Source organism: Microtus pennsylvanicus, chromosome 15 (assembly GCF_037038515.1).
Source record: "Microtus pennsylvanicus isolate mMicPen1 chromosome 15, mMicPen1.hap1, whole genome shotgun sequence".
NCBI classification, from domain to species: domain Eukaryota; kingdom Metazoa; phylum Chordata; class Mammalia; order Rodentia; family Cricetidae; genus Microtus; species Microtus pennsylvanicus.
This window is the reverse complement of record NC_134593.1, coordinates 17,658,509-17,680,713: the sequence shown is the minus strand read 5'-3', so window position 1 is coordinate 17,680,713 and position 22,205 is coordinate 17,658,509. Positions and strand designations below refer to the sequence as shown.

The window sequence follows — 22,205 nt, the reverse complement described above, 5'->3', positions numbered from 1 at the left end:
TGGCCCTTGAGTTTTGAGAAGGGTTTCTGAGAGAGCTTTCCAGGCTACTGCTGATTTCTGGGCATGGCATGTAGAGAAGGGAAGACTCCCTAGGGCTGCCTGACCTCTGCTGCTTCTACCCTTTCACCTTTCTTCACTAGATGAAAGAAACTTGAGCTCACTCTCTTTATGGACTTGCAGTGTATGGGTGCCCATAGAGTACAAGGAAAAGGCAGTTCCAGATTGCCTGTTGGTGATGGCTGTGTAGCCAGGATGCGGTTCATTGCATCACATAACACCGAAAGGGGACCCAGTGCTGGGTCAGCTGGGATGATCTTGAGTTTTGTCATATGACTTGTAAGTAATTCAAATAGTGGATAACCTTGGTGTTGGAAAAATAACTTCTGTTTTTTAATGGGAACGTTTTGTTTTGTTTTGTTTTTCTCTCCAGTGTTTACATCTCTTAAATGAGAAAGGAACCAACTTTGGCTCAACTTTGACTCATTCTGGCAATAAGTAATATTTATTCACAAGTAGATAAACTTAGTAAGAGACATAAAACCCTTCTGTATTATCCCCAAGAAATACTCAAAATAAGGCTGAGACTGTAGCTCAGTGGTAGACCACTTGCCCAGCCTGTACAAACTTCTGAATTGGAGCCCTGGCACTGGAGGAAATTGTTTCATAATTTAAATTTGTGTTACATTTTGTTCTCCTGTATGCTAAGTATTACAATAGTAATAAGTCAATCTAGAAGACTTAAAATACTTATAGTTTTATTATTATTGGAAATTCATGTGAAGTATAATATATAAATGTTTGTATCAAAGAAAAGCATGTAATTGGTAAATAATTTTCTTTGGGGAAATAAAGTTCAAATAAAGGAATTTTATTTCCTTTGAATAAACAGTGACATTCAACACTGCAAAGATTGAGTTGCAGTACATACTTTTAAAGTACTAATATAACCATTTGATTTTGAATTCTGTTAGGCTTTAAATTATATTTAAATTTTTTTAATCTTAAGGGAAATTTATCAATGCATTATTTTTGATAAAACATGAGGTTATTAGGATTTCTGTTATTTTTGTTCACAAATTTTGTTCTGAAATTTAGAAAGTTTGAGTACTGGTTTATGAAAAACATGTAAATAGTGAGGGGGGGTGTTTTAGGTGGAAACTTTCCTGATTTAAGAAGGTCCAGAGAAGACTCTTTAATAAAGACTGGGAATAGTAAACAGATAGATGAGGGGATGTGGGAAGTGGTGCCCAGGCAGCCAAGGAAGAGAGCTCTTTCAAAAGGGCAGGGTGACAATAGCACTGAGTGCTTCTTGGTGAGAGAGGTCAGAGGGTCAATAAAGAACGCACATGTCCACCAGTTTGCTTACACAGGATTTCAGCCCTCTTGAGAGGAGAGGCCAAACTGTAGTTATTAACATATTAGTCTAGGCCTTGATGTTTATTACAACCTGTGCTTCCTTGTCTTTTGGCTAAAGTCAAGTTGAAATATATGATTTCTGGTATCTTACTTCCCCATTCCCATATGTGTACTTATGTAATCGTTCTGGGAAGGCTTATTTTAAGATACCATTAGGAATAAAGATTATGAGACAGTATGCTGGGCCATGAGATTTGTAGACAAGGCTCAGTACTTATGACATTCTAATAAATCTATTCTCGGATCTTAAAGCATAACAAGACTTGTCTTTTGTGATACAAACATTTAACCTGCCTACTGGAAGAGTGCTGAAACGTGGGCTTAGACTATGAACATTTAATTCTGTGTGTTCCTCCATTTTGAACTGGGAGCCACTCTCTAGACAGTGATGCTGAGATTTACATCTGCAGTTATAGCCCGAGCAGACAGTGTTTCTCATCTCTCCTCTTTCTTGACTCTGGAAGACCAGAAATAGTGTGGGTACTTTATCTTTAACTCTATTGGAAATTTTTACACATAGCCTGGCATAAAGAAAAAAAAGATTTTTATGGAGAAAAAAAATAGGGTTAGCAACTTCTGTTTTCTCCCCACAGGCTGTTGTCTGCAGTGCTCAGAGTCTCAGAAGTTGAATCTCGAGCAATAAGAGCAGATCTCACTCACCTACTAAGCCCTCAAATGGGCAAAGATATTGTTTGGTTTCTAAAACGCTGGGCCAAGACTTATCTCCTGGTAGATGAAAAACTGTATGATCAGGTGAGGATATAAAACTGGTAACTCTTTTTGAGTTTATGATGATGGCAAGTTTGGAGGTAAGATTTTTGTTTTACTTAGAAGAATGGAACTGTTAGCAGGGTTCAGTGGAGAGGCAGGTGGATCTTGGAGTTCAAGGCCAGCCTGGTCTCTACAGTGTTTCAGGACTCACAGAGAAACTCTGTCTTAAAAATAAAGAGCTGGGAGAGACTTGGGACTGAAGTGCTGTTATATTACTTTTCTTAGAGCGTTGATTTGGTTCCATTGATGTATTAAGATGCACCACCATTGATTAATATGTTTATATATTGTCTGAGATCTGTATGTCTGTATTTATTTTAAATGTCAGCTTGTTAATAATTACTATGAGACTTGAACTGACAGAAAAATTAGCTGAAAAGCTTGGATGGGTTGGGGATTATCTTTTCGATTCAAATGAAAAATGATAAAAGTGATATGAAGTGAGCACCCCCTCAGGCTTTGATGGTAGTTTTGGTGTAGATTTGCTTTTTAGCTACTCATTCTGACCTTAGAAAATGTATCTCTTCTCTTAAGATAAGTTTGCCATTGAGCACAGCCTTTGGAGCAGATACAGAGGGTTCCCAGTGGATTATTGGCTACCTCTTACAGAAGGTCATCAGCAACCTGTCAGTCTGGAGTAGTGAGCAAGACCTTGCAAATGACACTGTACAGCTCCTTGTCACATTGGTCGAAAGAAGAGAAAGGTAAGGAGTCAGGTGGAACACAGATTTCAGTTTGCTCTTTAGTGACTAGCAAATTGTAGCAATATCTAAGCCTGGTTAGAATCTACATTTCCAGAGTAGCTTTTAAAACCTCATCCCAGTGTTGTTACAGATGCAAATGGCAGCTTCCCCGTGTGGTGGAGAACTGCACTGGCAGCTCTCCCAGAGGACCCTGATTTGATCCCAGTACACAAGTGGGAGCTCTCAACTGTATGTGACTCCAGTTCCAAACACGCCCTTGTCTGGCCTGTTTGGATACCAGGCACACACAATTTTCCCAGACAGATGTGCGGGCAAAACACTCAAACATATAAAACAAAAACCCCACTTTCATGTATTAATATTCTCATTTGATATTTTTCAGTCCCCCATGTGCATACACATGTGCGTGTACACACACACACACTCACACTTTTTTAGTTTTTTCTTTGAGACATGGTTTCTTTGTGTAGCCCTAGCTGTGCCGGACCAGACTGGCCTCACCTCAGAGATCGACCTACCTCTGCCTTCCATGCTGGGATTGAAGGCATGTGCCGCCCCGGCTGACTCAGTAATTCCCATTTGAGCATTGCACATAAAAGATCTCTGTGGACAGAGACTGCTCTTTGTTCCCAGCCGCCCAGACCCAAATAATCACACAGAAACTATATTAATCGCAACACTTCTTGGTATATTAGCTCAGGTTTCTTATTAACTAACTCTGAAATCTTAAATTGACTCATTTCTATTAATCTGTGTATCAGCAGAAGGCTGTAGCTTACTGGTAAGGGTCCTAAGGTTCCAGTGTGTCCTTCTCCTTCGGCGGCTACATAGCCTGCTACGTGGCATCTCCCTGACTTTGCCCACTTTCTCTTTAACTCTGGATATCCCACCTGGCTTCACTCTGCTAAGCCATTGACCGAAACAGCTTTATTCATCAACCAGTAAAGCAACACATATACAGTAGGACACCCACATCAGATCTCATTTGAGCATGAGATTCAGAGCTGACTGCACCTGTCACCTTGCTTTCCCCAGAGAACCTGACTCTACCTCTTCCAAATAGAGAGGGCACCAACAGACTAAGGAACGAGTCCAGGTTGTTGAAGCAGTGAATTTATTAGAGTTACCTATAGGAGTGGGGGGGAGGGGTTGTTTGCAGGTCATCTGCATCACCAAAAAACACACTCTCCCGGTGGGTGACTCTTGAAAGTTCACCATTTACACAATTGGGGGCATCCAGAGCACAGAGCAACCGCTCAGCCAGCAGTTGATCACAGATAGAAGCTGGGAGCTTCTTACTCTTAGAAGTTTCCTAAACCTCTTCGCAAAGAAATGGTTATACAGCCATTCTCATTTTGCAGTCAGAAAACTGATGATAAACACACTTAAGTAAAAAATTCTATGTTCTTGAGCAATTATTGGGGTTGAAATAAAAACCAGTGTAGCTGCAGAGTCCATGTGCACTTGTGATGCTGTTCTTTAAAATTACATCCAGGGGCTGGAGAAACAGTTCAGCAGTAAGAGCGCCCGATGTCTTCCAAAGGACTCAGTTTTGGTTCCCAGCACCCACACTGGGTGGCTCACAACTGTCTGTAGCTCCAGCTCCAGGGGACCCAGTGTCATCTTCTGGCACTTTCGGCACCTGTACACATCCCACATACAGACACACATACTTACACACAAAACGTTTTTAGGAATCTCATGCAGTCATACTATATTCTCAGTGCTCAGGAGGCTGAGGTATAAAGATTGCAATAATGTGGCCAATCTGAGTAACACAGCAGCGTTTGCCTTAGCAGATTTTAGAATTAAATGTTCCCCTCTTTTAAATGTGTTTTTTGCCTGCGTGAGTTCATGTGCAACACGAAACCTGGAACAATACCTGGAAAGATCATCAGAAACTGGAATTACAGGTGGCTATGCACCACCACGTGTGTGCTGGGAACTGAGCACAGGTCCTTTGCAGTAGTCATTCTTACTTAACCTTTGAGCCAGCTATCCAGCCCTGTCTGTTCTTATCGTGTGTGTGTGTGTGCGTGTGTGTGTGTGTGTGTGTGTGTGTGTGTGTGTGTGTGTGAACAAAACACACCTAATGTTTTATTTCTATTTGTAGGGCAAACTTAGTAATTCAGTGTGAAAACTGGTGGAACCTAGCAAAGCAGTTTGCAAGCCGAAGCCCACCTCTTAATTTCTTGTCAAGCCCAGTACAGAGGACACTGATGAAGGCTTTGGTCTTGGGAGGTTTTGCACATATGGACACAGAAACAAAGCAGCAGTATTGGACAGAGGTAAAAAAAAAAAAAATCTCTTCACTTTTGATTATTCTGTCACCCTGCAGATGTTAGAAAATGGTCTGGAGACATAAACACCTCACAATAACTTACCTTGTGTTCTTCCTCCTCATCAACCATTTGAACCTTATTACTTGATAACTACTGTCTCAGGGCTTACCCAGCCATGTTTGTTTGACACATTGAGTATTACTGATGTTTTCTAGGCCTCAGGGACATTTCCCCAACCTTGATGAGAGCATGAATTGGAGTATCTTTATCAGAATATGAAAAGCATGGTGGGTATCTCAGATATAGAGCACTAGCTTTAGCATGCCAAGGCCTTAGGTTAGTCAGCCTCTCCCCAAAAACTGAAAGAAAGAAGTTGACATGAAGAACCATAGGCATTCTTCGCCTTGAAAAAGGAGATGCAAATTGCAGTGTATTTGTTTTCTGGCACTTCTCTTACCACAGTGACCTAAGCAACAGACTCTGTCTTGCATTTATCTAGGAGTCTGCCTAAGTGTCCATGGAAGGCGTGCATTGTTTCTAAGGTCTGCACGAACGTGGCTTCTGGTAGTTAGTGACAACCTTTGACACTGCTTTTGTCGCAAGTTCTCTGTACTCTGCATTCCAGTTTTCTCAGAGCATAAGATACCATTTTGGAGTAGGGGCTCACTTTTCAGTATGACTGAATCCTAATTTATTGTATCTCAATTTGTCCAATTGAGGTCACTCTCTGAGGTTCTAATTCAACACATAGCGTGGGCACTTTCTGTAATAATTTATAACTTGAATCAAGTGTATGTATAGAGGTCTGGCTTCTGGTCCTTTTCTACAGTGTTCTCTCACCCCCACCCCCCTCTTTTCTAAAGTATTCTCATTCTCTCTCTCTCTCTCTCTCTCTCTCTGTTTTTCAAGACAGAGTGTGTGTGTGTGTGTGTGTGTGTGTGTGTGTAGCCCTGTCTCCTGGAACTTCCTCTGTAGACCAGGCTGGCCTCAAACTCACAGATCTGCCTCTGCCTCCCAAGTGCTGGGATTATAGGTGTGTGCCACCATGCCCAGCCTAGATGTTCTTAATATCTGTGAAGGTAAGGTGTCTGTGACTTTATAGCTAAGGTAAAACAGGCTGAGTTTTTTATTTTTCATCCCTGGGTCTATAGCAATGTTTTGGTAGTTAAGAACACGCACTACTTCCTAAGCACATAAATTTGGCTCCCAGCATCCACTTTGGGTGGCTCATAGCTTCCTATAACTCCAGGTCTAGGAGATCTAATGCCTCTGGTTCTGTGAGCACTTGCATGAATGTGTACATGTCTACCACATATAAGTATACCCATGTAGCTGGAGGTTGACTGCAGTCATCTTTCTCAGTTGCTCTATATGTTTGAGGTAGGTCTCTCACTGTGTCTGAAACTGTTTTCAGCTAGACTATCTGGCCAGCAAACTCTGGGCATCTTGTCTCTGTCTCCCCAGCACTGGGATTATAGATATTTTATGCATCAGTGCTGAGGTGTGAACTCAGGTCCTTGTACTTTATGTGGTGACTTGGTTACTTTTCTGTTCTTTTGCTGTAAAAACAGACCATGACCAAAGCAACTTATAAGAAAGCATTTAATTGGGTGCTTGTACACAGTTTCAGAGTTTTCATGTGGAGACAGCAACCATGAGGCAGAGGAAGACAGAGTAGGAATAGTGTGGATGGCACACACCCTCCAGCAAGGCCACACCTTCTAATTCTTACCAAACAGTTCCACCAACTAGGAATCAAGCATTTAAATATATGAGCCTATGGGGACCATTCTCACTCAAACCACCATATTTGACAAGTACTTTACCAACTAAGCCATTTTTTCAGCCCTTTTTACACTCAGAGCAGGACTGATTATCTGAAGTTATGTTTTATACCAAGAATTTTAAGGAAAGGGAAGTAGAAGGAAAAAACGGACAGTCCAGGGCCTTTTAACTATATTCCATTAGAAACTGACAAATTGACTCACAGAACAAACATGGCTGCTGGTCTGTAGGTGAGCCATCACTGAGTTAGTGCTCAGACTTTATATGAGTCCACTGAAGTGCAGAGTGTGCAGTACGTGCTTTCTGGCCTTTAGAGAGAAGAGTTTGTTGATTCCCTACTATGGAGTACTGAGGTGTCTCCCCCCCCCCCCATCTTTATAATTCTTTGGCAAGTCACCTGGAAAAATGTGGAGAGAAGTGGCAGAATTTAAAGAATGAACTAGTGTGGTACATATGCACATGTGTGTACACGCACGCTCACACACACACACACACACACACACACACACACCTGTAATCTTATTTCTTCTGAAGCAGAGGCAAGAGGATTGACACCAGTTTGAGGCCAACCAGGGACACACAGTGGCGCTATCCGAAAACAAAACAAATAGGGCCTGGTAAAATGACTAAGTGGAGAAAGCACTGTCCCCAGACATGAGGACCAGAGCTCAGAGGGCCAGCACTACATTAAAGCACGTGTAAGAGAGCATCCCTGGGACAAGCTAGATTCCTCTAGATACCTTGCCTCAGTAGAGTGGATACCAGATGTTAACACTTAGGTGCAGTAAAAACTAGAAAGAAATTATGAGAGAATAAAAATTTTTCAAAGAATGAGATTCATAGAACTCTATTCTGTGACTTTGGTGTCATTTTTTTGTGTATGGCACAAGGTATGAAGATTCTCAAAACGGACAATGTACCTCAAACCTGTAATCGCAGCACCTAGGAGTCAGGCAGGAACACTGAGAAATCAAGACCAGCCTGGGCTATCTAGCAAGATTGTTTCAAAGACTTACGGGGTAGGGAACTTAGTGGTTCAAATAGTTCTTGTTTTGTGTGCTTATCCTGTTCCAATAAAGAATATTTTGGGAGTCAGGTTTGGTGGTGCACGCTTTTAGTCCCAGCACTCAAGATGTAGAGGCAGGTGGATCTCTGTGAGTTCAAGGCCAGTCTGGTCTACAGAGTAAGTTCTAGGATAGCCAGAGCTATGCAAAGAAGCCCTGTCTCGATTAAAAAAAAAAAAAAAAAAACGAGAACACTTTTGGGAAACATGTTCATCCAAGTTGCAGGACTCAGTCTGCATGTTTGGAAGGTCATGCTGTGATGTACTTCCACAGGTTCTTCAGCCTCTGCAGCAGCGATTCCTGAGAGTGATCAACCAAGAGAACTTTCAGCAGATGTGTCAGCAGGAGGAAGTCAAGCAGGAGATCACTGCCACACTGGAGGCCCTGTGTGGCATAGCTGAGGCCACCCAGATCGACAATGTAGCCATTCTTTTTAATTTTTTAATGGACTTCCTTAACAATTGCATTGGGTTAATGGAAGTTTACAAAAATACTCCAGAAACTGTCAATCTCATTATAGAAGTTTTTGTTGAAGTTGCACATAAACAGATATGCTATCTTGGAGAGGTAAGCTCTTTCTAGTTTTCTTTCTTCAGGATTACAAGTTTCTGAAGCAATGATACTTCATTTTTTGCTTCACATTTAATGCATATTTGTATTCTCCAAAATAGAAAGTTGTGTGGGGTGAATATAAGTTCTTATTCCAAATTTTGTTAGAGAGGTGCTAATATATTAAATATTGCTGTACTCTTACTATAATTATCCTTTTATTATTGGCCTTTGGTGATTTTGTTGTTGTTTTGTGGGTTGTTGTTTGTTTTGCTTTTGAGATAGTGTCTCTCTACCAAGGCTGGCCTCAAACTCACAGAGTTTCATCCTCCTGCCTCCCAAGTGCTCAGATTAAAGCTCTTTTTTATCGTTGTTAATTCTGTGTGTGTGTGTGTGTGTGTGTGTGTGTGTGTGTGTGTGTGTGTGGTCTGTCTGTCTGTCTCAGAGGTCAATGGTGGGTATCTTCCTTTATTTCTCTCCACCTTACTTTCTGATGAGATAAGGACTCACTGACCGTATAGCTCACCAAGCCAAGCACACCTAGCAAGGCCCTCTTGTCTCCTCCCCCTGGTACTAAGATCCCCAGCATGCACCATGCACCACTGGGGATGGTGCTGCACTCAGGTTGTCATGTTTGGCAAGTACTTCTCCAACTCTCAACCCTTCATTATTGTTATATAGAGCTACTATTGCAGTTTAGAGTATATGTAAACTTGGGCTTATCTGCTAGATCCCACCAGATAATACCACTCCTCATTTTCTTACAGTCCAAAGCTATGCATTTATATGAAGCCTGCCTTACTTTGTTGCAAGTATATTCTAAGAACAATCTAGGGCGGCAAAGGATAGATGTTACAGCGGAAGAAGAGCAGTACCAGGACCTGCTTCTCATTATGGAGCTCCTCACTAACCTGCTCTCCAAGGAGTTCATAGATTTCAGTGACACAGGTAAAGTCTCTTGAAGTGGTTGTTGTTGCTGTCTTTGTTAAAACTACAGGTTATTTTCTTTAAGTAAAACCCCGTGAGGAAGTTGAGCTTAGAGAACAAATAGAAGTAAATCCCTTTGGTTGAAATGAAGGGGGAACTGAAGACCTTTCTCGTGTCTACTTAAATATGAATGTAAACTTTTTTTATCCACTTCTTTTTTTCTTCTGTATAAAAATCAGTTTATTCTATAGCTACCACACATGCTTTTTATCTAAAAGAGAAATGGCTTCTGCCTCTTTTTCTCCCGGTTATGCAGTAATTAATAAACGCCAGCTGCTGCTTTTCTCATAGTGCCATGCAGAAGGTGCCATTGCTATTCCCACTTTACTGCTGAAGTAATGGCAGACATGCATGTAGTTAGTAAGTCTGAACTCACGTTCAAATCCTTGTGTGTGTCTATGGACCCTATTCTCTAGAGCAGTGGTTATCAACCTGTGGGATGTTGTGGGAGTTCCCTCTGTATGCTGTGATTACCATTAATGAGTAAAAAACTGCTTTGAGCCTCCTGCAGAGCAGGGTGGGCCAGAGCAGAGCTATGCAGGGAGGACTGGACTGAATGCTGGGAGAAGGAAGGGCAGAGTCAGAGAGAAGCTACCTAGCTCCACAGGAGATAGATGCCGGAACTTTTCCTGGTAAGCCACAGCCTCGTGGCAATACACAGATTAATAAAAATGGGTAAATTAATATGTAAGAGTTATCCAATAAGAAGCTAGAGCTAATGGGCCAAGCAGTGATTTAACTAATACAGTTTTTGTATGATTATTTTGGGGCTAGGCAGCCGGGAACCAACAAGCAGCCTCCTCCAAAAGTGGGTCATGACCCCTGCAGTAGATATTCTGCATATCAGATAGTTGTAGTAGCAACAATATTGCATCTATGAAGTAGCAATAAAATAATTTTATGTTTGGGGGTCATCACAACATGAGGAACTGTATTAAAGGGTTGTAGCATTAGGAAGGTTGAGAACCACTGCTTTAGAGTGATATTTCATTGGCTTTTTCATGCCCTTGGAGATGATTGCCCATCAAACTCAATGTTTTATAGATACAACATGTGAAATCCCACTGGGGTGAGAAGTACTGGGTTCCAGACGTGATAGCTACCTAGCATAGTTCTCCAGTGTCATAATACGGGGACAGAATGCTAATCTCCACCTTTCTGCTATCAGTGGGATGATAATAAAGACCTTTTTGAACATTTGTGTCTTGCTAGTACTATGCTTGGCAATCAGTAGATAAGACGAGATGATAAGCTCTTGTTCTTACAGAGAAGAGCTTGGTCAGTCCGTAAAGCTCAGACATTTGTGCAGTTTGCCTCCACTTCCTTCATAAGCCATTGCTAGGTTTGTTCTCAGAGAAACAGGCAGGAAGAAATGCAGCTGCTTCAGAAACAAGAGGGTGAGGGGCTGTTTACGCCCAATGCCTTTAATTGCTTACTCTTGCCTTCATATCTTTTAAATATCTCTTCCCTCACTAGTTAGATTTACCTCCCTGCTAACTTTGCCTTCAAACCTGAAATAAGAGAGTTGCTTTATCAGAGAAAGTATCATATATAGCATTGCCTCAGGTCATGCAGGCTTCATAGTCAGAGATATCCTTTGATTTTTTTGAAGGTTCTCCAAGCTGTTACTATAGTAGCCCCCAATAGTCACTGTGTCCAGTCTTTGAGATTGTTCTTGCTCTGTTGACTTTTGTTGGTTTGTTTTTCTTGTTTACTGTCTGCCCTGTTAGTTTCACAGTTCATTAGCTAGATAGAGGTGCTGGAGTGAAATACCAAAGCATTAACTGTGTTAACTTGGATTTCTAGAACGTCTGTTGCCCTTACTTATCCACTATTATTGTATCTGGTGCTCAGATTCTCCAATAAATAATACAAAAGGATGGCCTGGCTTGGGCTTATCAGATTTCTCCGTTACCCATAAATGGATTTCTTGGGTCTTTGAGCTTGACTATGTTTGTGTTTTTCTAAAGGAATATGAGCTTTGGAGATTTAAGTTACGACTGTACAGTGTGCTCTTTGTTTTGATAGATGAAGTGTTTAGAGGACACGAGCCAGGACAAGCAGCAGGCAGATCTGTGTCAGCAGCTGATGTTGTTTTATATGGAGTGAACCTCATTCTGCCCTTAATGTCACAAGATCTCTTGAAGGTAATTAAAATAATATGAACACAAAGAGTGTTAACAGCTTTGTATTTCTGCTCAGTTTATTGTGCTTCTCTCTCAGTGCACATGCCCCAGTCCTCTGTGTACAGATAATTAGTGACTCATGTCATCAGGAAAACAGTTTCTGCTAGCAGTTTTAATTTTCTTAGAATTTGTCATTTTGTTCTTAAACTTCATTGTCAACCAAAGGAGCTAGCTGTGGTGGGTATTTTCCAAGCCCTTCCATGTAGAATTGGTATGGTAGAAACCAAAATTAATTTTTAAATTTTTTGCACATTATGACTGTATTGTGCCTTGGTTCTACCAGTTGGTATTAAAGGTGGGTGACCACTGAGGTTGCCCTTTCCTCTTTCCAGAAGTACTCTAGGAGAGAAGTCTTTTGTTTTAAGTTATCACAGAAGGATAAGGTCAAGAACATGGATCCACTGGAGAAGGAAGAAAAGGGTGTGTGTCTATGAATGTATCACATGCACGTGTACACACACCTATGTATGTGATAAAGGGTGGGAAAAGAGGTAGTGTGGTGGGGAGCAGAAGTGTTAGGGTGCCTCCTTAGACTCTCCCCTGAGCAATGTCTGTTGGGCAGTTCCTATCAACCCATGAATCTTGGGTTTTTGTGACGACTCTTAGAATGAGAGAGTTTATTCAGCTTTGTCCACTGGTTTGCTTTTAGTGTTTGTCCGTTCCATTGAGTCAGTCATAAACATTTGGTACACATTTTCTTTGTGGTTAAACTAGACTGCCTACTTTCCCCTCGGCTCTTCAGAGCTGTCCAAGTAGAAAGATGAAAAGGACTGACCACTCTAATTATGCACAAGTTTTAACAGTTTAATATGTTTTCTAACATACTTATGTGGAAATTAACACATTAACAATGGATCATTTAGTTTTTTGACTGCCTTGTTTATTTGTTCAGGATCAACATAGACTATCAGGACTTGTCTATATTTCCTATTAGCCTTCCAGAAAATAATTCTTTCTACTATGTATTTTTTTTGATAACAGCTACTGAAAAGTTTCCTTCCTGTAACTTATTTACATTTCTTTATGGCTTAGTGTTTTTATGCTAAATACATCCTAGAGAAATCATTGTACTACTTAGAAGTTTGTTAGTTGTTTTATTTTATTAAATATCAAAATATTTAATATTTCTTTTTCAGTTTCCAACCCTTTGTAATCAATACTACAAATTGATCACATTTATTTGTGAGATTTTTCCTGAAAAAATACCCCAGCTTCCTGAGGATCTGTTTAAGAGTCTGATGTATTCTCTAGAACTAGGAATGACCTCGTATCCTTTACATGAACTTTGTTATTCAAGGAGGAGGCTTCTTACTTAAAGTTTTTTAAATGATTGATTTTCTTTTATAGTTGTTTTATTTCTTCAAAAACATATCCCCTCTATAGCTGCTTTAACTTTCTTTCTCTCTCTTTTTCCCTTGAGATAGGGTTTCAGACCTGGCTGTCCTGGAAATCACTCTGTAGACCAGGCTGACCCCAAGCTCAAAGATTTGCCTACCTCTGCCTCCTGAGTGCTGGGTTCGAAGTTTCGTACCACCACGGCCAGCTCTGATTCTGTTCCTCTTGTGAACTTACATGATCTTTCCCTTTCATGTGTGTAGCACCTGGGCCCTGATCTTCACGTCCTTCCTTCATTAGGTCATGTGGTGTATTGCAGTTGGTTCTCTAGTCTCAGCTTGCTGACATTATAATGTCATCATCTGAGGATCATCTGCAGAAACAAGCTAGGCGTCACCGGACTTAGACTCGAAAGGCTAGCTTTTTGAGTCTTTCCCAATTCAGTTAAGACTTTGCAGTTTGGTCTACTCCCACCACCTGTATTTATTTCTACAATAGTCATGTACATAATATAGTTGTCATTTGGGTTTTTTTTTTTTTTGATCTTTTATAAAGTCGGGTATGTCTTCTAGTTTGTTCTTTGACCATTATGTTCAGAATGAGTTCAGAAGTATGCCAGCTCTGCCTTGAGGCCTTAACACCATTGGCTGAACAATGTGCTAAAGCACAAGAAACTGATTCACCACTTTTTCTAGCAACTCGGCACTTCCTTAAGGTAAGATGTTTGGTGAGTAGGTTGGCGAACTATCTTCTTAACCAAGCTAAGTCGTACTTGCCTGCCATGCCAACTACTGGGGCTAATAAAGGAGTTAGTTCTCTCTGTCCACTCTGTTACTGAGGCAACAGAGTGAGTTCAAAGCCAACCTGAGCATGTTAGCAAGACCTTATCTCAAAGTAAAAAGAGGGGAGCTTTTTAAGTGTGCATGCGTGCTTGCGTGTGTGTGTGTGTGTGTGTGTGTGTGTGTGTGTTGTGTGTGAATGACCTGTCTTCATGCACACCAGAAGAGGGCGCCAGATCCCACTATAGATGGTTGTGAGCTACCATGTGGTTGCTGGGAATTGAACTCAGGGCCTCTGGAAGAGCAGCCAGTGTACTTCACCACTGAGCCATTCTCCAGACTCATAAAATTCTCGATTCATGTGTGTAGGTTTGGTTTGGTCTGGTTTTGGTTTTGACAGGGTTTCTCTGTGTAGACCAGGCTGACCTCAAACGCATAGACCCTCCTGCCCCTGCCTTCCGAGTGCTAGGTTAAAGGTGTACGCACCACAGCTATGTTCACTGGTTTTTCCATGAAGACCAGTTCTTTAGGAGCATGTTCTCTTCTACTTCTATTTTTGTTCTTGAACAATGTTGTAAATATAGATTCTACAGAATGTTTTTTTAGATTAAAAAGTGATTTACTAATTAATCGGTTAATGTAATAAATTGACTATAACTGCTATCCCTTTTTCAGGCAGGGAAGGACTAGAGGTTTAAATAGTTATCCTGTATTTTATAGCGATATTGTATTATGTAATTTCAGCTGGTTTTTGATATGCTGGTATTGCAGAAGCACAACACAGAGATGACGACTGCAGCAGGAGAGGCGTTCTACACATTGGTGTGTTTGCACCAGGTACTGATACCCCTCTCTCGTGGACGACGATGGTCCTCGTCCACCAGTTCCCTGTCCCCAGTTCAGTGTTTTCTGCTCTTTCATGAGCTCCAGAGTTGTATTTTTGTATTTGTGTCAGATCAAAACAATTTATTTTCCCTTCTCTGTTATGAGCCATTCTTTGTCGCAGTTCCCACCTAAAAGCTTGGCTTTAATTTACCTGTGCTAGGAGCCAGGTGCATGTACACAGTGAGTGACTGCTGTCTTTGAGGAATTCTGGTTTTATAAAAATGGAGAGGTGTATCAGATTGGAGCGGGAGTTTGCCTTCAGAGAGTATTAAAGAATGAAGTGTTACTTTGTTTAGTGTTTTGAAAACAGTGAATTACTAGTTTTGTTGAACCTTTAAGATCTAAAACCATTATTCTTGTGGGATGGATGTAACAGAGGTTCACCTGCCTCTTATTTCCAATAGAATGCCTATCTAATATATAAAGTACATTAAGGAACAAGTTGGGGAAGGGTGATGCCTAATTTTCCATTACCTTACACCTTTTTGTATGGCCAAGTGGTTGGTTGAAGAAGTTTGGCCTTCCTGAAACCAGTAGGGTTTTCAGACCCGCACATATAAAGCCCCTCTTTTTCCAGACGCTATGTGCCATGTGTAGCACAGGCTGTGAGAGACACTGGGCCTTCAAGAAAGCTTGCCTCACTACATTCTCTCTCCCCCCCCTTCCTTCCTTCCTTCCTTCCTTCCTTCCTTCCTTCCTTCCTTCCTTCCTTCCTTCCTTCCTTCCTTCCTTCTCTCTCTTCCCTTCCATAACCCGCTAAATAAATATCTACCCCCCCCCAAAAAAGGTATTTCCTTTCAGGTGTGTGCTCCCTTCCGTCATGTTGCTTACAAGGACAATGGGCTTCTTTCCCGTGTGTGCAAGCAGTACATTCTGATTTCCTTGTCTGATGGCTTTTAGACTATGTACATTTTAGAGACACTCAAGGGAGCCCAGGAGGATGGCTCAGAGGGCACTTTAGGTACTTGCCACCAAGCCTGATAACCTGAGTTCAATCCTTGAGTCCTATATATGTGGTGGACAGAGAGAACTAACTCTGCAAGTTGTTTACACACACAAATAAATAAACAAACGTAAGAACATTTATAAGAAATAAGACAAGCATGGTGAAAGGAGAAGACCAACTCCTGCAAGTTGTTCTCTGACAACACATACACATAAATAAATAAATAAATAAATGAGTGTAAAAAATGTTTTTTGTCCCCTGGAAAGACAGAAAGCAGAGTGGGCACTTTGGAACAACTAGTGTGGTTCTTGCTGCCTGACCGTTTCTTGGCGATAGGGCAAATGATTTGAAGTTATACTGGCTTCCTTCTGTCCTTTGGAAAGGGCAGCTAAGGTAGCCCTGGCTCAGTGCTGTAGACAATGAGGGTGGGAATTTCTGCTCTACGTGATGTCTGATTTCATCATTTTATTGTTGTGATATCCCAAGAAGTTCATGGAAATTAATGGCAGACCAGCTTTCTCCACAGCACTTCTGGCCTAGGTGACTTTCCCTCCAGCCTCTGCCTACTTACCTATATATTAACGTTATGAGAGAGAATACCAAAGATAAAAAATACCGCCACTACATTAAATTATCCCTGCCCTTTATCCAAAGCCACTGGCTACAGTGCTGGCTTGGGACTTTCAAAGTGTTCTACGTCCACCTTGCGAGAGCTCTCAAACCTCTACACTTGTGCTGCTGTGCCTCTGCTGTCCTTGGAGCTGGGTGGACAAGGTGTCTGCACGAGAACTGTTCACCATCACAATATAGACATAGGGCTTTTGTACAAAATGCAAACTAAATAGAAAAGGCAGTACCACAAAGCTGGGAGCACATGGAGCCAGATTGCCCATACTGTTGCTTTATAAGTGTAAATTTGAATGTGTTACTTCAGCTGGCAGAACATTCATCTGTAAAGTATGAACATTGGTAGTGTCAGTCTCATAGCAGCCTACATATTAAATGAATTAACCTACAAAGTGAGAACAGTAATCACTGATGTTGGAAAGAGTGGGCTGCCCTGCCTTAGAACCAACCCCATAGTCCCTGCTAGGATCCCCGGAAGGCATTCTTATGACTATCTTGTTTCCTTTGCAGGCTGAGTATTCTGAACTAGTTGAGACATTACTGTCAAGTCAGCAGGACCCAATCATTTACCAGAGATTAGCAGATGCCTTCAACAAGCTCACTGCAAGCAGCACTCCTCCTACCCTGGACCGGAAGCAGAAGATGGCCTTCCTAAAGAGTTTAGAAGAATTTATGGCAAATGTTGGTGGTCTCCTTTGTGTGAAATAAACCGCAGAGCTATATTCTTAACTTAGATCCTTTCTGCAAAGTGCACTGAATTGCTGAAAGTTGACTTGAGTCTTGGCCTATTCCTCAGTTCATTTGACCATTTGGATTTTGGAGAGCCTGAGACTTCGATGTGGAATTTGGTTAAACAGGAGAGGTCAACTTAAAATCAGCTTCTGTTATTAGGTGTTAGCCATGATCTGCCATATACTTGTCTTCTAGATTCTGAATGGTGATTTAAAATTTCAAAATGCAATTCCATATATGTGCAAACAGATATGGGCACCATGAAATTCCTATTCAGTGCCTTTTGCCCTTTTATCAAAGCATAGGTGACTAGCCAAAGGTGGTATGTTTTCAGAATTATTTTTCAAAATGTCCATAGATTCCCCTCATCTCTTGTGGAACTGGTTGTAGGGGTGGATTCTTGGGCCCTACTGGGCATCTTCAGAATACCTGGTTAGCTCTGGGGTCTCCATTTTAATAAGTTCTTCCCCTTTGTTTTCCTAAACATTTTGAATCAGTGCAAGAGATGGTGAAAACTCTTAAGAGATTTTGTGCTTTCCTACTTTTCCTCCCTTCAGTGATTATAATTATGCAGGAAGAAAAATCATCAGTGAGTGTCTGTTAGTTTCATTGTTCATCTTCCCCCTTCCCCCCTTCCTTCCCTTTCGTCCTCAGCGTTGCAGGTCTTGTGTAATTATTGCAGGTTTCTAATCAGACGGTGATGCCTGAACTTGAGGGAAATGCGTGTATATTTCTGTTTCGTACAGTTAACTTTAGGAACTGTAGCCATTTCATTGCCTTAATTTTAAGAGGAAAAGACAAACCAGATTTATTTTAGAGCGAAATTAGTCTTGACACGTAAGAGTTGGCTTAGGGTATTAGCTGCTATGACCCTTCTGCCCCTTTGATTATGTATTTATATGTGTTTCCCAGTGAAATGAAACGAGGAACCCCATGTGGTTACCTCTCTGTGTTTCTGTCCAACCACACAGCCTGTATCTACTCTGGATGGCTTGCTTAAGCAATAACTTTTTAATGGATGTGAATTACCACTTCACACAGACTATTGCACATTGGGGCATTAGGGGCAATAATTATGCTAAAGTAAGTGTTATCCTCAAGTCACAGGAGCCACACTAGTTCAGTTTCAGAGACTAAAAATTTATCTTTAGCCAGGCATAGTCATGAATGCCAGGCTAGTCTGGGTTACAAAGTATGATCTGTCCTTTTTAAAAAAGAGAGAGAGAGAGAAAGAGAAAAATTCACTTTAGATCCTCTGGCTTTTATAATCAGGATTTTTATACTGCTACTGTGCTCCACTTAATTTTGTGTGCCAGTTTTAATTATGAAAATAAAAGCTCATTTATAAACAGCAGTCCTTGGAAACTGCAGGACCAGTCACAGAGTATAGCAGCAACAAGATGCTTCTGCCCAGGTGCATCTGAGACTGCTGTGGAGGGGCAGGCTCCTCTGCTGTTGACGTCTCTGCTAAACCTGAACCGCACGCACCTTAGCATCTGACGCTCTGGAGACATTGTATGGCTCTCTATAAACAGAGCGTCCCATTCCTGTGATGGTAGGTGTGAGTGGACGCAGAGCTGAGGGCCATAACTTTTTGAGAATCCTTTCTTCTGTATTGATCACCATTTAGTGACAGTAAGCATGGAGGAAGAAAAATCTCTAAATACTACAAAGAAGGAAAACAATAGCATTCTCCACATGCTCTGTATTTTAAGTTCTTGGAAAGGAGTGCTTTTCGATTCTTTTTCTCTTAACTTGAAGTGCTCTACATCAGTAATCTCTCTGTTTTGTGTTGTTCTTGATGTCTGTTTTCCTCAGCGGGTGTGGTTTGTGTGTGCCGTGCGAGTTAAAACCATGGGCCTAAGTTCACGTGGAGATGGGTAGGGAAGGACGCAGTGAGAAGGCGTCTGAGTATAGCTTCTATACAGACAGAGCTATGTGAAATTGTCCGGATACTAGCATGATACTCCGGTTCTGTTACACCACTTTTAATTGAAGGAAGATTTATTTTAGATTGGACCAAATAATACTTAAATGATCACCAGAACATTGATTAATGGCCAACTGACAGTGAATGACGCCACCATATTTCAGATAACGGGAATGCCACTTGTACCACCTAGATTTTTCAGGGTGTGTGTTTGCATTTGTTTGCTTTATTGAGTATTTGTTTAGTTTGGTCTTTTCCTTTGCCCGGCTTTGTTGTTTACAAGTGCTTTATGAACCTCTGGGTTTTGTTGCTGTTCCACTTCCTGATGCTCGTCACCCAGTGGGTTTTGAGGCCATGGATTTCATGGTCACGGACTAGTTTTCCAATTTAAACTGACTGTTAAATCATTTGTGCACTTTTTAAAATACATGTTAAGAGGACGCTCGCTGTCAGATATTTGACTTTTCCTCTTTTGTGTTAAATTTCATTTGTTCATAGCGCATCCTCTAACGTGTATTTCCCCATACTATTGTTCGCCTTGGCTCATCTTATGCTTCTTGACCATTTTTTTCCCCAGGGCGCAATCACTAAGTCATCAGAGTCACCAGGCAGGGAGGTTGTATGCTAACAGTGGTGCTGATGTGACCCCCTCGGCTGTGCTCTTGTGGCCTCTGCAGAGGGTAGTTTGACTGATGTCTTTGTGCTGGGTTGTTGTATTTGACAGTGTCCTTTCTAACACAGCAGTTGAATATTATTCTGGGGGAAGACTGTTATGTCAATGTGACTGTATTGTTTTTGTCTGATACAAATGACAATTTGTGTACATTCTGTCGAGATTTTCCCCAAACTTAAAAACTTCAAATTGATTGTATGGAAAAATACCTAATGATAATCAGATACTCTGTCCCAGTTTTCACTTCAAAACCAAACAGATCTATAATCTTCCCCACTCAGCATCACTCAGTGCTCTTCCTGCGGTCAAGACTGTGTGCCGCCTGTCTCCTCTCTGTCAGTACTTGTATGAAGCCCTCAAGTACCGACGGGACGCTAGCTGTCAGTTTCAAGTATTTCAGGTCAGAGTCTCCTAGGGGATAGGTAGTGTTGATTGTACCCTGAAAATGTTTTTCTTTGTTATGTATTTACATATATTTTGTTTGCCATCTCTGTTAGTAGAGGTGATTGTCATGGGCCCTGTCTTGCGAGTGATCACTACGGGGTCTCAGTACCAAACTCAGCATTTGAGTCTGAAGGAACTGCAGTGTTGTGCAGAGGTGTCTCTTGTTTTTTTTTTCCCCTAAGAATAAGGAACTCATTTGGATATGAGGTTTTTAACATTATAAATTTTCTATAAAATTTCCCACAGAATAACAGATAATTTGAGGCTGTAATAGTATTTTTAAGTTACTTGAAAATGTAAGTGGGTTTTTTTCTGGAAACATTGCATTTCTTTAAAACTTAACTTTCTGGAATTAGAAAAATGTCCAAATTAGACATCTTGTTAAATTCAAGTTGATTTAAAGGGCCATGGCTCAAGTTTAACTTCACTTTTCCTTAGGCATAAGAATTGTGAAGTGTTCCTGGTTGGTTATAAGGGGAAACCATGACTTATATAGCCAAAGAGTACATTTGGTTCAGGTCAAAGTAGAAGATTAATAATGGACTTTGATTTTGCTAGTTTTGAAGATGTCGGAGAAGTGTTTCTGTTCTGTAGATGTGTGGAGGTCTCTGTAAAGACTGTCCTGGCCAGTGGGAGAAGTGTGACTGCAGTAGGCAGCTCTCTGTACCCCTGTGGCCTGCTCTTCACCTGTGGGAAGGTTTGGCTTTCTTGTTGTGTCTGCATTTTTAGGCCTCGTAGCTCTTTGGAGCTGTCAGGTGTGCTCTGGCGGCTAATTTCCCAGCCTGGGTTCTTTACCGTGTCTGCACTATGTACCTACTGGGGGTGGGGGTGGGGAATCTGACCTCAAGTGTGCTCTAAACCCAGGTTTCCTGGTGTGGTGTCTACCACGAAATCATGACAAATGGCAAACCCTGGTATTGTGATCTTACTCTCTGTACAAAAAGAAGCTCTATGCAGTGAGCTGTGGTTTAGTGCCCGCAGAATGTCAGCACTGCTATCATTCAGCACGTGTAACATTTTTAAATTTATAAATATTAAAGTTTTAAACTTACACTAAGACTTTTTAGTTTATTTTTTTAAGAAACCCAGGGATAAGTATACTGTCTACATATTTACCTCTATTAATATAACTAATGAAGGCATTTAATTTTTGAAAAGATACTGCAGTATGATTTTAGGAAATAAACCAAGGCTATGTGTTAAGCCAATTATAACCTGAATATCAAATTGATAAAACTTGATTTGTATTTTTTAAATCCTTCAATGGGCTTTAAAATATGTGTTTTCACTAAATATTTTTATTATATTTTGGTTTGACCACGTGTGATTTGTTCATGGGTGTTGTATTAGTGTTCTGTTGCTTTGAAGAGATACTATGACCACAGTCTTTCTTATAAAAGAAATCATTTAATTGGGGGCTTGCTTACAGTTTCAGAGGGTTAGTCTGTTATTATGGTATGAGGCATGGCAGCACACAGACAGACATGGTGCTGGAGAAGTAACTGAAATCCGATCCACAGGTAGCAGGAAGAAAGCACCACTGGGCCAGTCTTCCCACCCCCAGCACCCTTCTTTCAACAAAGCCACACCTCCTAATCCTTTAAAATAGTGCTGCTTCCCAGTGGCTTTTCATCAAACCACGACCTTGTACTCCCAGGCCCCTAGAGGCTTGTAGCAATATCATATAGGGAAAATGCAGTCAAATCAGAAGTTTCTATAGTCTATAACAATCCCAACAGTGTTTAAGAGTCTGAAGACTCCTGGAGCTCTCCTAATCATGATATCCTGTAAAAATCAAAAAGCAGATCACATACTTACAAAATCCAATGGGACAGGACATACATTACCTTCTGAAAGGGAGGGAAGGGAGCACAGTGAGCAAATGCTGGACCAAAGCAAGACAGAAAGCTAGTAGAGCAACTTCCAGATTCTGCATCTCTGTGTCTGACCTGCAGCTGCTTCCAGCTTTGTTAACTGCAGCACACCTCTCTCTCGGGTTGCTTCTCTTCCCTATTAGCAGCTTTCCTTGGCAGGTCTTCCACAGCTCTGTCGGTCACCTTCATAGCTTCACACAGTGGTCTCGGGCCTCCAATCAGGGATGACCCTGACA

General features: G+C 41.2%; 1 protein-coding gene across 2 annotated transcripts in view; it reads left to right on the top strand.

Moving 5' to 3' along the window:
• Xpo4 (exportin 4) overlaps nt 1-21,152 on the top strand; it is an 84,371-nt gene extending 63,219 nt beyond the window's left edge. For both annotated transcript variants that reach the window (XM_075949773.1, XM_075949774.1), the window contains exons 14-23: nt 2,010-2,169; nt 2,722-2,891; nt 5,005-5,179; nt 8,296-8,589; nt 9,339-9,519; nt 11,587-11,705; nt 12,881-13,011; nt 13,677-13,794; nt 14,603-14,695; nt 16,827-21,152. In XM_075949773.1, the coding sequence (XP_075805888.1) occupies nt 2,010-2,169; nt 2,722-2,891; nt 5,005-5,179; nt 8,296-8,589; nt 9,339-9,519; nt 11,587-11,705; nt 12,881-13,011; nt 13,677-13,794; nt 14,603-14,695; nt 16,827-17,024 (1,639 nt within the window). In that variant the 3' untranslated portion in view covers nt 17,025-21,152. The remainder of the gene's footprint in view (nt 1-2,009; nt 2,170-2,721; nt 2,892-5,004; nt 5,180-8,295; nt 8,590-9,338; nt 9,520-11,586; nt 11,706-12,880; nt 13,012-13,676; nt 13,795-14,602; nt 14,696-16,826) is intronic.
• Nucleotides 21,153-22,205: the final 1,053 nt, after the last annotated feature.